Raw genomic sequence first — 14,113 nt, forward strand, 5'->3', positions numbered from 1 at the left:
CATGTCAGTTAGGGTGCCTTGTGTATACTGCACCTTGTGTATACTGTTTACGGTTTACTTTTACTCTTACTCATAGTATACATTCAGATTCAAATTCTTTATTGCCTATAATTATTGATTGTAACATATAATATAACCGATGGGGCATACAGACCCTCATCTGCACCTTTGTTTACACTGTTTATCTTTCTCATATTTTTATATGTAAGGGATAATGTATTAAACATTAAACATTAAACAAAAATAATTGACCTTCACTGACGTTTAAAACAAGGTGTTCTAAACTCCGCGTCTGTCAATTATTTTGCGACAATGGCAGAGTATAGGCTATACATGGCTAACTTACTAACAATATACCTAATTCATCGACAAGACGAGATCAAATGCAGACGCAGTTGTTCTGTGGCTCTGTCAGCCCAAATAAAGTGATTATTATTATCGGCAGCCGGCAGGTCTGTGGTCTGATTGCATGACTGAGTGCAGCTGTGCATATGCTGAGCAGCACTGATACAGTGTGTGTAGTGGGCTTGATTGGTCCAGCTGCGCACAGCGGTCATTATTGTTCGGCAGAGGTCCGTTATCGAGTAATATCGGACCTCTGACGAGCACTATTGACCAATCACAAGCAAGCATTTCGGCGAATGTGAAAACGCCATGTAATAAACAGAGTTAATCATGTTCTTTACACTGTTTATTTTTTCTTATATTTGTATACTCAGATCAAATTCTGTTGCCTATATGTATGTCTTTCTACTATTACCCTGCCCACACCTGTACCTCCCCTCCCCCATGCTGCTGCTATGACGCCCGAATTTCCCCCAAAGGGGATCAATAAAGGAGTATCTTATCTCATCTTATCAAGGTGCTCCCACAGACTATGAGCTCCAGCAGTGAGTGGGATGAGGTGTTTAGATTGATTGATTGATTGATTGATTGATTGATTGATTGATTGATTGATTGATTGATTGACTGATGCCACAGTACCAGTTAGAATCGGCAGGTCCCTTTGAGCATATTCAGGTCTCTCATCGCGCCGGGTTTCTCATTGTCAGGATATGAAGCTGATACGCGTGAGATGCCACTAGGGGGGCAGAACGGCTGAGTGTGAGTGAGTTACTGAATGAATGACTTCGCCGGTTCATGAGATGTTCCTTTGTGTCTAAAAAACAGCAACCAAGGAGCTCCACTGGGCCTCCTTAGCCAACTTATAGAAGCAGGCAGTCTGATGCCTCTCAAGCAAGGAACATCACAGCAAACTTTGAGAAGATGCGCTGGAGCACTCGGATGGCTTTCAGCCTATAATATTCTGGTGCAAACTGGTGGAACGTACTTCCCACCACAGTCAGGACAGCCGAAACCAGATGAATCTTTCGCCGTTGACTAAAAACACACTTCTTCAATCAATGTCTGAAATGAAAGAGAAAAAAAATAATAACCTTCTCACTGTCTTTGAAATGGAGGTCTAGGGCCTCCACAGGTGCGTTTGATAGAGCTGGCGGACATTATGGGGTTGTGACTCCGATTAAAGAATCACAGAGGCGTGCTTCAGTTAATGATTTGTATTTGGGAATTTGCGTGTGGTTGTCTACAAAGGAATACAATACAGTATACATTAGTAAACACAGTAGTGACGTACATAAACATAATGTCATAAACATGTGGTCTATAGCTACAATAATATTCATTAATAATATAATACAACTAGTAACTAAGACAATCACTTAACCAGAGTTATTATATAACATACATAGACTATGCAGGGAAATTACTCATGCAGTACATGCAAACAATATAAGTAGGCAGACTGTAAACCAAGTGTAAAGATACATTCAATTCACTAACAGTAATGAGTGAGTTATATTTATATAGCCTAGCTAACATACAACTAAGCTAACCAACATAGCATAGCAAGCAGCATCTCAATAGCAGAGAGAAACAACATCGACAGAAATGGATCAATGTGAACATAAGTGTAGAGTAAGCTGAATGAATGAATGAATTAGGCAGGAACTAAACATAAGTACTGTACTTACGTCTGTCATTGACGCACACTTTCCCCAAAGGGACAGAAGTAACTGCCGCGTACCGTCAGACAGCTGAACTGAGACCAAACTTGCGCGAGGTTAGAAAAAACTCTTAAAGGGCCAGTAACCTTATCAGCAGACCAGAATGCGACACTAGCTGGAGCACATCACACTGAACAATTACACTGGCATAAATCAATTACCCTTTTCTGTCAACAACAACATATTAAAGGGCTATTACAGAACAAAGTCATCTTATTAGCAGGGGCTTTCCTACAGTCTTTTACTATTATGCACTTTCCCACTAAATAATCTCCCTTGCCTATATTACTACCTACCATACTAGTATGTCTTTACTGCTATGCACTCAAGACTGTAGCACCCAAGTTTCAATACTGTTTGATGAACATTGTTACTCAGCTGATAGAGTTGTAACCTTCCTGCTGAGAATTTGTAAGTCGCTTTGGATAAAAGCGTCAGCTAAATGGCAAAATTACTAAATGTAAATGTAGGGACAAAAGGTTGAAAACGACCCGTGCGCTCCAGCGCGATCTCCTCTCGGAAGCCGAACGTGGTAAATGTCCGTGGGAATGAGGGGGATCATGATTTTTTTAATTTGTATCCCCCTACTAGCGCCGCAAACTGACCATCGAGTGTGGCGGACGCAGCGGCAAGAAGCACAGCTTTGTGACAGAGAGCTCTAAGATCGCCCAGTACCTGCTCAGCCTCTGCTCTGCGCAGCACAAGTTCCACAGCGAGATGACCTCGAGACAGCTGAACCAGTGCATGGTGCAAGGTGAGGTGAACCCTTTCACTAGAGACAGCTGAACCAGTGCATGGTGCAAGGTGAGGGTAACCCTTTCACTAGAGACAGCTGAACCAGTGCATGGTGCAAGGTGAGGGTAACCCTTTCACTAGAGACAGCTGAACCAGTGCATGGTGCAAGGTGAGGGTAACCCTTTCACTAGAGACAGCTGAACCAGTGCATGGTGCAAGGTGAGGTGAACCCTTTCACTAGAGACAGCTGAACCAGTGCATGGTGCAAGGTGAGGGTAACCCTTTCACTAGAGACAGCTGAACCAGTGCATGGTGCAAGGTGAGGTGAACCCTTTCACTAGAGACAGCTGAACCAGTGCATGGTGCAAGGTGAGGTGAACCCTTTCACTAGAGACAGCTGAACCAGTGCATGGTGCAAGGTGAGGTGAACCCTTTCACTAGAGACAGCTGAACCAGTGCATGGTGCAAGGTGAGGGTAACCCTTTCACTAGAGACAGCTGAACCAGTGCATGGTGCAAGGTGAGGTGAACCCTTTCACTAGAGACAGCTGAACCAGTGCATGGTGCAAGGTGAGGTGAACCCTTTCACTAGAGACAGCTGAACCAGTGCATGGTGCAAGGTGAGGGTAACCCTTTCACTAGAGACAGCTGAACCAGTGCATGGTGCAAGGTGAGGGTAACCCTTTCACTAGAGACAGCTGAACCAGTGCATGGTGCAAGGTGAGGGTAACCCTTTCACTAGAGACAGCTGAACCAGTGCATGGTGCAAGGTGAGGTTAACCCTTTCACTACCACACTACCAAAGGGTTAACCCTTCCACTACCACATGGTTAACCTTTTCACTGCCACACTACCAAATAGTTAACCCTTCCACTGCCACACTACCAAATGGTTAACCCTTTCACTACCACACTACCAAAGGGTTAACCCTTTCACTACCAAATGGTTAACCCTTTCACTGCCACACTACCAAAGGGTTAACCCTTTCACTTCCACACTACCAAATGGTTAACCCTTTCACTGCCACACTACCAAAGGGTTAACCCTGTCACAGCGACAATACAGAAGGTTAACCCGTTCACTGCCACACGACAAAGGGTTAACCCTTTCACTACCACACTACCAAATGGTTAACCCTTTCACTACCACACTACCAAATGGTTAACCCTTTCACTGCCACACTACCAAAGGGTTAACCCTTTCACTGCCACACTACCAAAGGGTTAACCCTTTCACTGTCACACTACCAAAGGGTTAACCCTTTCACTGACACACTACCAAATGATTAACCCTTTCACTGCCACACTACCAAAGGGTTAACCCTTTCACTGCGACAATACAAAATGTTAACCCTTTCACTGACACACGACAAATGGTTAACCCTTTCACTACCACACTACCAAAGGGTTAACCCTTTCACTTCCACACTACCAAATGGTTAACCCTTTCACTGCCACACTACCAAAGGGTTAACCCTTTCACTGCAACAATACAGAAGGTTAACCCTTTCACTGCCACATGACAAATGGTTAACCCTTTCACTCCCACACTACCAAATGGTTAACCCTTTCACTGCCACACTACCAAATGGTTAACCCTTTCACTACCACACTACCAAATGGTTAACCCTTTCACTACCAAAAGGTTAACCCTTTCATGACCACATGGTTAACCCTTTCACTGTGACAATACAGAAGGTTAACCCGTTCACTACCACACTACCAAATGGTTAACCCTTTCACTGCCACACTATCAAAGGGTTAACCATTTCACTGCAACAATACAGAAGGTTAACCCTTTCACTGCCACACAACAAATGGTTAACCCTTTCACTACCACACTACCAAATGGTTAACCCTTTCAATACCACACTACCAAATGGTTAACCCTTTCACTACCACACTACCAAATGATTAACCCGTTCACTGCCACACTACCAAAGGGTTAACCCTTTCACTGCCACACTACCAAAGGGTTAACCCTTTCACTGCCATACTACCAAATGATTAACGATAGGTTATGTATATAACCTAGTTATATTAGTATTGGCTGAGCGTCCCGCTCTGAGCCTTATGAGATACCCCTATCTCCTATGATACCTACTGTATCCCCAACGAACAAACTACATGCACCCACACCTGAATGGGGCCCCGCCCCTAAGGAGGCGTAGCCTACATAACCATGACTCTGGTCACCAAACACTCTTCCTCGCCAAATCTCGTTCCAGGAAAAGATTCCTCAAGAGGGAACTCAGGGCCGTGCAGAGCGGGACGCTCAGCCAATACTAATATAACTTATATCGTATTTCGTATTTGCTTATTGCGTCCCGCTCTGAGCCTTATGAGATATGGGTTAGAGCGGATGCGAGACCCGACAGATGTACCCCCTGAGGACCCGTAAGCCCACATCAAGGGGTGCGGGGAGCCCTGTCACCCCATCCTCCCTAACGAAGGGGGGGCGCAGTCAACTCCACCTGAATGCGAACAAGAGGGAACCAGAACCCCTTGAACACACCGTACAGGCGGAACCACGTGTGACTCAACACACTGTGGCCCATACCCATACACTCCTGCTACCCGACCAAAGGACGGGAAGCAGGAAAGGCCACAGACCCCAGAACCGCCTGGGAGACAGAACCCCCGGTCATGTCCATGAGGTAAAACCTTACAAAGGGACCCGGGGAGGACCATGAAGCTGCAGCACAGATGTCCTCCACCGAGGCCCCACCCAGGAGAGCGGCAGAAGCAGCCACCCCACGAGTGGAGTGCGCCCTGACGCCCCCAGGGGGATCCTGCCCAGCCAACATGTAGCAGAGGGTAATGCCCTCGCACAACCAATGGGACAGGCGCTGCTTCGACAGTGCCTTACCAGCACGAGCCCCACCGTAACAGACAAAAAGCTGGTCGGTAACCCTGAAGTCCTGAGTATGGCTGAGGTAAATCCCCAAAGCACGGACTGGACATGACAGGTGAAGGCCCGCATCTAACTCACTAGTGTGAGGAGGAGGACGAAACGCCTGAACCACAATATCTCGGGAGCGGAAGGAACTCCGGATATTCTTAGGCACGAAAGCAGGATTAGGTCGCAGAGTGGCACCGCAATCGGTCCAAAAAGACAGGCACTCTGGACGTACCGAGAGAGCACAGAGCTCACCTACGCGTTTAGCGGAAGTGACAGCCAGTAGGAACGCGGTCTTGAAGGACAGCTGTCCCAACGGCGCCTGCTCGAGCGGCTCAAACGGGGCCAAGGACAACCGACCGAGGACCAATTGAAGATCCCAAGTCGGAGCCAAGGAGCGTTGCACCGGCTTAACGCGTCGAGCGCCAAGCAGGAAACGCTTCACAAGAGGGTGGCTGAACAAAACAGTCCCCTCAAAACCCTCATGATAGGAGGATATAGCTGCCGCATATACCCTCACCGTCGAAGCCGACAGTCTACCAAGAAGAGACTGGAGATAACTCAGAACTGCATCCAAGGGGCAGGAGACTGGGTCCCAGCCCCCCCCCTTACACCACTCTTGGAACGCACGCCATCTGCCCGCGTAAACCGCGACAGTGGAGGGAGCATGCGCACACCGGATGGTATCAACCACCGAGGGATCCATCCCCTCCAGACTCACCCTCCCACCAGCCACACCACCAGGCGTTGACCCAACACCGGAGGCTGGAACAACAATCCGTTGCGCTGTGAGAGGGCCGTCGCTGACCACGGAATGACCCAAGGAGGAGCGACCAGAAGCTGGATTAAGACCGGGAACCACACTGACGTGCCCCGGTCCGGTGCGACCAGGATCACCGTCCTGCGCTCCCTCCGTATCCGCTCCAACAGCTGACTCAACAGCTGTACAGGAGGGAAGGCGTACAGAAGACCGGGCGGCCACGGAAAGGTCGAGAAGGCATCCACCCCCAAGGGGGGATGATCTGCCCGACTGAGCGAGAACCACAAGGGGCACTTGTGAGAGCGTCGGCACGCAAACAGATCCACCGAGGCCTCCCCGAACCGATCCCAGATCTGTCTGACTATGTCGGGGCGGAGTTCACACTCGTTGTGACGAAGACCGCCCCGAGACATTAAATCCGCCCCCACATTTTCCGTACCAGGAATGTGGAGCGCCCTCAGACCGCGCAGTCTGCGGGATGCCCACAGCCACAGATCGCGCGCCGCCCGGAGCAGGCGGGCGGAACAAGTCCCACCCTGCCTGTTGATATACGCCGCCGCCATCATACTGTCTGTCCTGACCAAAACGTGTTTGCCTACCACCAGGTGGTCGAACCGTTTGAGGACCAGGAAGACCGCCTTCAACTCCAACACATTGATATGCAGGGCAGCCGAGCCAGCATGACCTGTCCAGCTGCCCCCCACTGCATGGGTCCGACACGTCCCTCCCCAACCCGTGAGAGAGGCGTCGGTGAAGACCGTGACGTGGTGTGAGCCCCTGCTGCCCATGGGGACCCCAATGGTGAGGGTACCCAGCCTCCCCCAGTGGGCGAGATCTCCCCATATCGACAAAGGAACCGTCAACCGTTTCCTTTTGTCCCTCACCGGATCTATTCTCAAAGAGACAAACCACCTCTGTATCCTCCTCATAAAGAGGAGGCCAAGAGGAACCACCGTGTGAGCAGCCGACATAAGGCCCAGCAGACGCATCACCTGCAGCGCCGTAACCGTCCCTCCCAGACGGAAACCCCCGAGCGCGTGACGGAGAACCCCCTGACGCTGCTCCGAGAGGGTCGCAATCATGGGCCTCGACCTCAATGTCAAGCCCAAGTACTCCACCGGTTGACTGGGAAGAGGGGTACTCTTCTTACAATTCACAGCAAAACCCAGGCTGGTGAGGAATTCCACCACCAGCCGAGTATGAGACCTGGCAACCTCCTCTGAACGGCTGAGGAGTAGAATGTCGTCGAGATAGAACAGGACTTGTATCCCCCGACGACGTAATGGCCCCAGAGCAGCCGCCACGCACTTGGTGAATGTGCGGGGAGCCAGAGAATAACCGAACGGCATTCTGTGGTACTCGTACGCTACGCCCTGAAACAGGAACCGTAGGAACTTCCTGTGAGGAGGGAAAATGGGGATGTGAAAATACGCATCCTTCAGGTCTATGGAGGTGAACCAGTCCCCCCTCCTGACAGCAAGCAGAAGGAGTCGGACGGTCAACATCCTGAATGGTCTCGCTACAATCAACCGATTGAACGCGGACAGATCCAGTATAGGTCTGACCCCCCCTGTTTTCTTGGGTACCAGAAAATAACGGGAGTAGACGCCTGACATTGCGTCCTCTCTCGGGACCACAACGGGCCTCGTCTCGTCGGCCAGGGCTGTCACTGCGTCTGACCCTAACAATAGGGTCGGCACCAAACCTGAGAACGGAGGATGGGGTTGTGCGAACTGCAAAACCAGCCCCGCCTCTAACGTTCTCCGCATCCACAGATTCAAAGGGCATTCCCGTCGCCATATGTGAATATAATCCCACAGCGCCCCCGCCGTCAAACGGTGCTGGGCCGCAAGGAACAGTAGATAGTTGGCTCGGTCCCCCCCGTCGTGCAAAGCACCCAAGGGGGGACCCCGACAGAAAGGGCCGGTTTGATACGGGAGGAGCTGTCATCAAACTTGTGGACACACACTCGCCCCCTGAACACCCCTCCAGCGCATGCTGAGGAGTTGTTCCGCAGCTAGACACGCAAGGCATGAGGACCCCATGGGCTCCTACACGCCGAAGCCCTGCAGTGATATTGCTACCACTCAAATCACGCTCGCCTCTCCTTTGCAGACCACTGCCGGTTTGACGGGAGTGGGAGGCAACAGCGCGATACCCCGCCTGGCGAAGGCGAGGCCGGGGCAACCCCTGCTGAGCATTCAACAGAAGAGGCAACGAGTCCCCCTGCTGACCACTGGAGCTAGTGGCAGCTGTAACACCAGGTTCCTCCCACCCACAACCTGCGGTGTAGGAACCACGCGACGACGGAACATTCTCACGGACAGACCCAGGCTCAGCCATCAACTGGGTGTCAGCCCCTGCCCCCATGAGAAGTGAAGAATGGGGCCGCATACGCTTCAATGAAGGTTCGCGGCCCGCAGCCAAAGGAGAACGATCAGAGCCCCGCTTCTGTGGGTAACAGAGAGAGGATTGAACGGGGAGCGGGCTGCTCGCGGCAAAATGACGGCGGCTTGTTTTACCAAACTCGAATTCACCCAAAATGGCCGATCCCTCGGCCGCCAAGGCTGTCGGCCTCGCGATACCCTGTTGACTCTCCAACCAGGGCACCACTGGCGGGGGAAACATGGCCGCCTGTCGAGGATCTCGCCACAGTCGTTGACGAGACCGTGCTCCCACCTCTGGCTGCACAGCGTGAGGCGGTGTAGGACCCAGATCAACAACCGCCTGCGCCTCCACAGAACGCCCAAAAAGACTATCTGTGGAAAAAGGAGTCGTGAGGAGAGAAAACCTATCCTCTTCCCCAAGAGGAGACTGCTCCAACCAAACATGCCTAACAACCAAAGTCGATAGCATCCTAATCCTCCCCGCAGTTATAACTTGCGACTGAGTCAAGATCTCTATAACACCACAAACATGAATCACGTTTACAATGCCGGTTGGCCCCAAAGTCCTACTACCCGACGCCATTGTGGATAGGAAAGTAGCCAGCTGAGCCATAACACTGGCCGCCGCTAAATGCCATCCTGCAGCAGTATACCACTCATCAGTCCATACTGCCACCCTCCGAGCCGATATGCTATCAAGCATCGGCCGGGCGGAACGTCGTTCATCCCCGCCTGGGCACAGAAAAGAAGCTACCTGGCTGCTTAGCCAAGGTACCCCCGGCCTGCACCCCGTTGTTAGCCCCTCCACCCGTAAAAAAGGTAAATAGAGCTCAGCGAACCCCCCCACATCCACCACCGACTGACCTTCATCAATGAAGCTGGTAAGAGGGAGGGAAAAGCGGTATCCCGCGGCGGGGATTATTAGACATTCCAGCGTCAACATCAGCGTTAGCAGAATTAGCAGTAGCAGTATTAGTGTTAACAGCATGTTCCAGGATCGCCAGGACATCGTCCACTGCAGTGGAACGATCGCCAAGCCGCCCCAGCCCTGGTGCCGAAACATACTCCACAGCACGACCAACACCGACATTGATGCCTACTGACACAGACCTCACCTTTGTACAAGCCGACCCGCTAGTCAAACCTTGCACGCTGCCCCTCGATCCGTCGTCGTCAGCCGAGGAACCATCAGCACAGGTCTCATGTGTCGCCGAAACAAGCTCTGGAGAATCCAGGGAAAAACAATCCTCCGGTAAGCCTTCAACATTACGAATCTTCCTTAATCTTTTCATCCTGCTAGTTTACGTACGGTGCACGCAGCCGATACGCTGGAACGAAAATTAGAGGAAGAGTGTTTGGTGACCAGAGTCATGGTTATGTAGGCTACGCCTCCTTAGGGGCGGGGCCCCATTCAGGTGTGGGTGCATGTAGTTTGTTCGTTGGGGATACAGTAGGTATCATAGGAGATAGGGGTATCTCATAAGGCTCAGAGCGGGACGCGATAAGCAAATACGATATATAACCCTTTCACTGCCACACTACCAAAGGGTTAACCCTTTCACTGCGACAATACAAAATGTTAACCCTTTCACTGCCACACGATAAATGGTTAACCCTTTCACTACCACACTACCAAAGTGTTAACCCTTTCACTACCACACTACCAAATGGTTAACCCATTCACTGCCACACTACCAAAGGGTTAACCCTTTCACTACCACACTACCAAATGGTTAACCCTTTCACTACCAAAAGGTTAACCATTTCATGACCACATGGTTAACCCTTTCACTGTGACAATACAGAAGGTTAACCCTTTCACTGCCACATTACAGAAGGTTAACCCTTTCACTACCACACTACAGACGGTTAACCCTTCCACTGCCACATGACAACGGGTTAACCCTTTCACTGCCACACGACAAAGGGTTAACCCTTTCACAACCACACTACAGAAGGTTAACTTTTCACTACCACACTATAGAACCGTCTGTAGTGTGGTAGTGAAAGGTTAACCTTCTGTAGTGTGGTAGTGAAAGGGTCCGAGTGTCACAGCAAGAGCATTAGCACCACTGGGAGAACAAAGAAAACATTTTATTTGACCAAAATGTTAATTTATTATCAAATAATGCAAATAATGTACAGAGCTAAAACAAAGTTACTCCCGGACTGTAAGGATTTTTTTCAATACAGGAGAGCAAATATGATTTGAGAGATGTTTGTAAGTTTACTGTAAAAAAAGCTCATGGAACAATTCTGATATTAATTTAAGAATAAGTCATTTGCTTTTGGTTTATTTTTTTTATAATAATAATAATAATAATAATAATAATAATAATAATAATAATAATAATAATAATAATAATAATAATAATAATAATAATAATAATAATAATAATAATAATAATAATAATAATAATAATAATAATAATAATAATAATAATAATAATAATAATAATAATAATAATAATAATAATAATAATAATACATTTTTAAGAAGAAATGTATAGCTATTTTTGAGGGTTACAATTGTGAATAATTAAAATTTTGTTATTTTTAGTTTATTGTTTTGGATAGTACAGAAGCATATTGCTGCCACACCAGAAACAAACAAAATATCCGTATCACGTTATAACATAAAGGTTTCACGTTATAACATAAAAGTTTCACGTTATAACATAAAGATTTCATGTTATAACATAAAGGTTTCACGTTATAACATAAAGGTTTCACGTTATAACATAAAGGTTTCACGTTATAACATAAAGGTTTCACGTTTATGTTATAACGTGAAACCTTTATGTTATAACGTGAAACCTTTATCTTATAACGTGAAACTTTTATGTTATAACGTGAAACCTTTATGTTATAACGTGAAACCTTTATGTTATAACGTGATACGGATATTTTGTTTGTTTGTTTATGTTATAACGTGAAACCTTTATGTTATAACGTGAAACCTTTATGATATAACGTGATACGGATATTTTGTTTGTTTGTTTATGTTATAACGTGAAACCTTTATGTTATAACGTGAAACCTTTATGATATAACGTGATACGGATATATTTTGTTTCTGGTGTGGCAGCAATGTGAAACCTTTATGTTATAACGTGAAACCTTTATGTTATAACGTGATAAGAAGTTATCATGTTATAATGTGAAACGTTTTATGTTAAAACAAGAAGTTATCACGTTATAACGTGAAACCTTTATGTTATAACAAGAAGTTATCCTGGCGGTCAGGTGGCGTAACGGAGATTGCGTTCGTCACCAACCCCGGAGCGGCTGGATTCGCCTGTTCGAATCCAGCTCACAGCTCCGGGGTTGTCACCAGCTTGGCTGGCCGTTCACACTAATACAATTGGCAGTATTAGAGGGTGGGAGAAGCTGGCGGGGTGGGTCCGGGTCATTGTAAACAGCGACTCCTACAGTTCGGTCGGGGCGCCTGCTAAGCGCGGATAGGATCTAAGTGGGATAGTGTGATCCTTCCACACGCTATGCCCTCTCAGTGAGAATCCGCTCTGCCAGGTGAAAAGAAGCGATTGATTGGCTGGACGTGTGTCGGAGGAAGCACGTGGTAGCCTCCACTCTCCCAGACCGACTGTGGGGGGGTAAGTGCGCAGCGACCAGGAATGGGATTGGGAATTGGCATAACGACTAACATTGGGATGGGAGAAAATCGGAGGAAAAAGGAGGGGGGAAAAGATCAATAAAAAAAATAAAAAAATAACAAGAAGTTATCACGTTATAACGTGAAACGTTTTATGTTAAAACAAGAAGTTATCACGTTATAACGTGAAACCTTTATGTTATAACGTGATAAGAAGTTATCATGTTATAATGTGAAACGTTTTATGTTAAAACAAGAAGTTATCACGTTATAACGTGAAACCTTTATGTTATAACAAGAAGTTATCCTGGCGGTCAGGTGGCGTAACGGAGATTGCGTTCGTCACCAACCCCGGAGCGGCTGGATTCGCCTGTTCGAATCCAGCTCACAGCTCCGGGGTTGTCACCAGCTTGGCTGGCCGTTCACACTAATACAATTGGCAGTATTAGAGGGTGGGAGAAGCTGGCGGGGTGGGTCCGGGTCATTGTAAACAGCGACTCCTACAGTTCGGTCGGGGCGCCTGCTAAGCGCGGATAGGATCTAAGTGGGATAGTGTGATCCTTCCACACGCTATGCCCTCTCAGTGAGAATCCGCTCTGCCAGGTGAAAAGAAGCGATTGATTGGCTGGACGTGTGTCGGAGGAAGCACGTGGTAGCCTCCACTCTCCCAGACCGACTGTGGGGGGGTAAGTGCGCAGCGACCAGGAATGGGATTGGGAATTGGCATAACGACTAACATTGGGATGGGAGAAAATCGGAGGAAAAAGGAGGGGGGAAAAGATCAATAAAAAAAATAAAAAAATAACAAGAAGTTATCACGTTATAACGTGAAACGTTTTATGTTAAAACAAGAAGTTATCACGTTATAACGTGAAACCTTTATGTTATAACGTGATAAGAAGTTATCATGTTATAATGTGAAACGTTTTATGTTAAAACAAGAAGTTATCACGTTATAACGTGAAACCTTTATGTTATAACAAGAAGTTATCCTGGCGGTCAGGTGGCGTAACGGAGATTGCGTTCGTCACCAACCCCGGAGCGGCTGGATTCGCCTGTTCGAATCCAGCTCACAGCTCCGGGGTTGTCACCAGCTTGGCTGGCCGTTCACACTAATACAATTGGCAGTATTAGAGGGTGGGAGAAGCTGGCGGGGTGGGTCCGGGTCGTTGTAAACAGCGACTCCTACAGTTCGGTCGGGGCGCCTGCTAAGCGCGGATAGGATCTAAGTGGGATAGTGTGATCCTTCCACACGCTATGCCCTCTCAGTGAGAATCCGCTCTGCCAGGTGAAAAGAAGCGATTGATTGGCTGGACGTGTGTCGGAGGAAGCACGTGGTAGCCTCCACTCTCCCAGACCGACTGTGGGGGGGTAAGTGCGCAGCGACCAGGAATGGGATTGGGAATTGGCATAACGACTAACATTGGGATGGGAGAAAATCGGAGGAAAAAGGAGGGGGGAAAAGATCAATAAAAAAATTAAAAAAATAACAAGAAGTTATCACGTTATAACGTGAAACGTTTTATGTTAAAACAAGAAGTTATCACGTTATAACGTGAAACCTTTATGTTATAACGTGATACGGATATATATTAATTTTTTCTGGTGTGGCAGCAATACGCTTCCGTAGGATAGAATAGCATTATACGCATTAT

At 47.9% G+C, this 14,113-nt stretch overlaps 1 protein-coding gene across 1 annotated transcript in view; it reads left to right on the plus strand.

Annotated features, from left to right (window-relative positions):
- The window catches only part of ptpn20 (protein tyrosine phosphatase non-receptor type 20), a gene marked incomplete at both ends in the record, with an annotated part of 317,069 nt that overhangs the window by 89,542 nt on the left and 213,414 nt on the right, over nucleotides 1-14,113 (plus strand). Inside the window, one exon of the mRNA XM_084321867.1 lies at nucleotides 2,658-2,820. Coding sequence (XP_084177993.1) covers nucleotides 2,658-2,820 — 163 coding nt within the window. The remainder of the gene's footprint in view (nucleotides 1-2,657; nucleotides 2,821-14,113) is intronic.

Source organism: Notolepis coatsorum (genome assembly GCF_963971535.1).
Source record: "Notolepis coatsorum genome assembly, chromosome: 9".
In the NCBI taxonomy this organism is placed as follows: Eukaryota; Metazoa; Chordata; class Actinopteri; order Aulopiformes; family Paralepididae; genus Notolepis; species Notolepis coatsorum.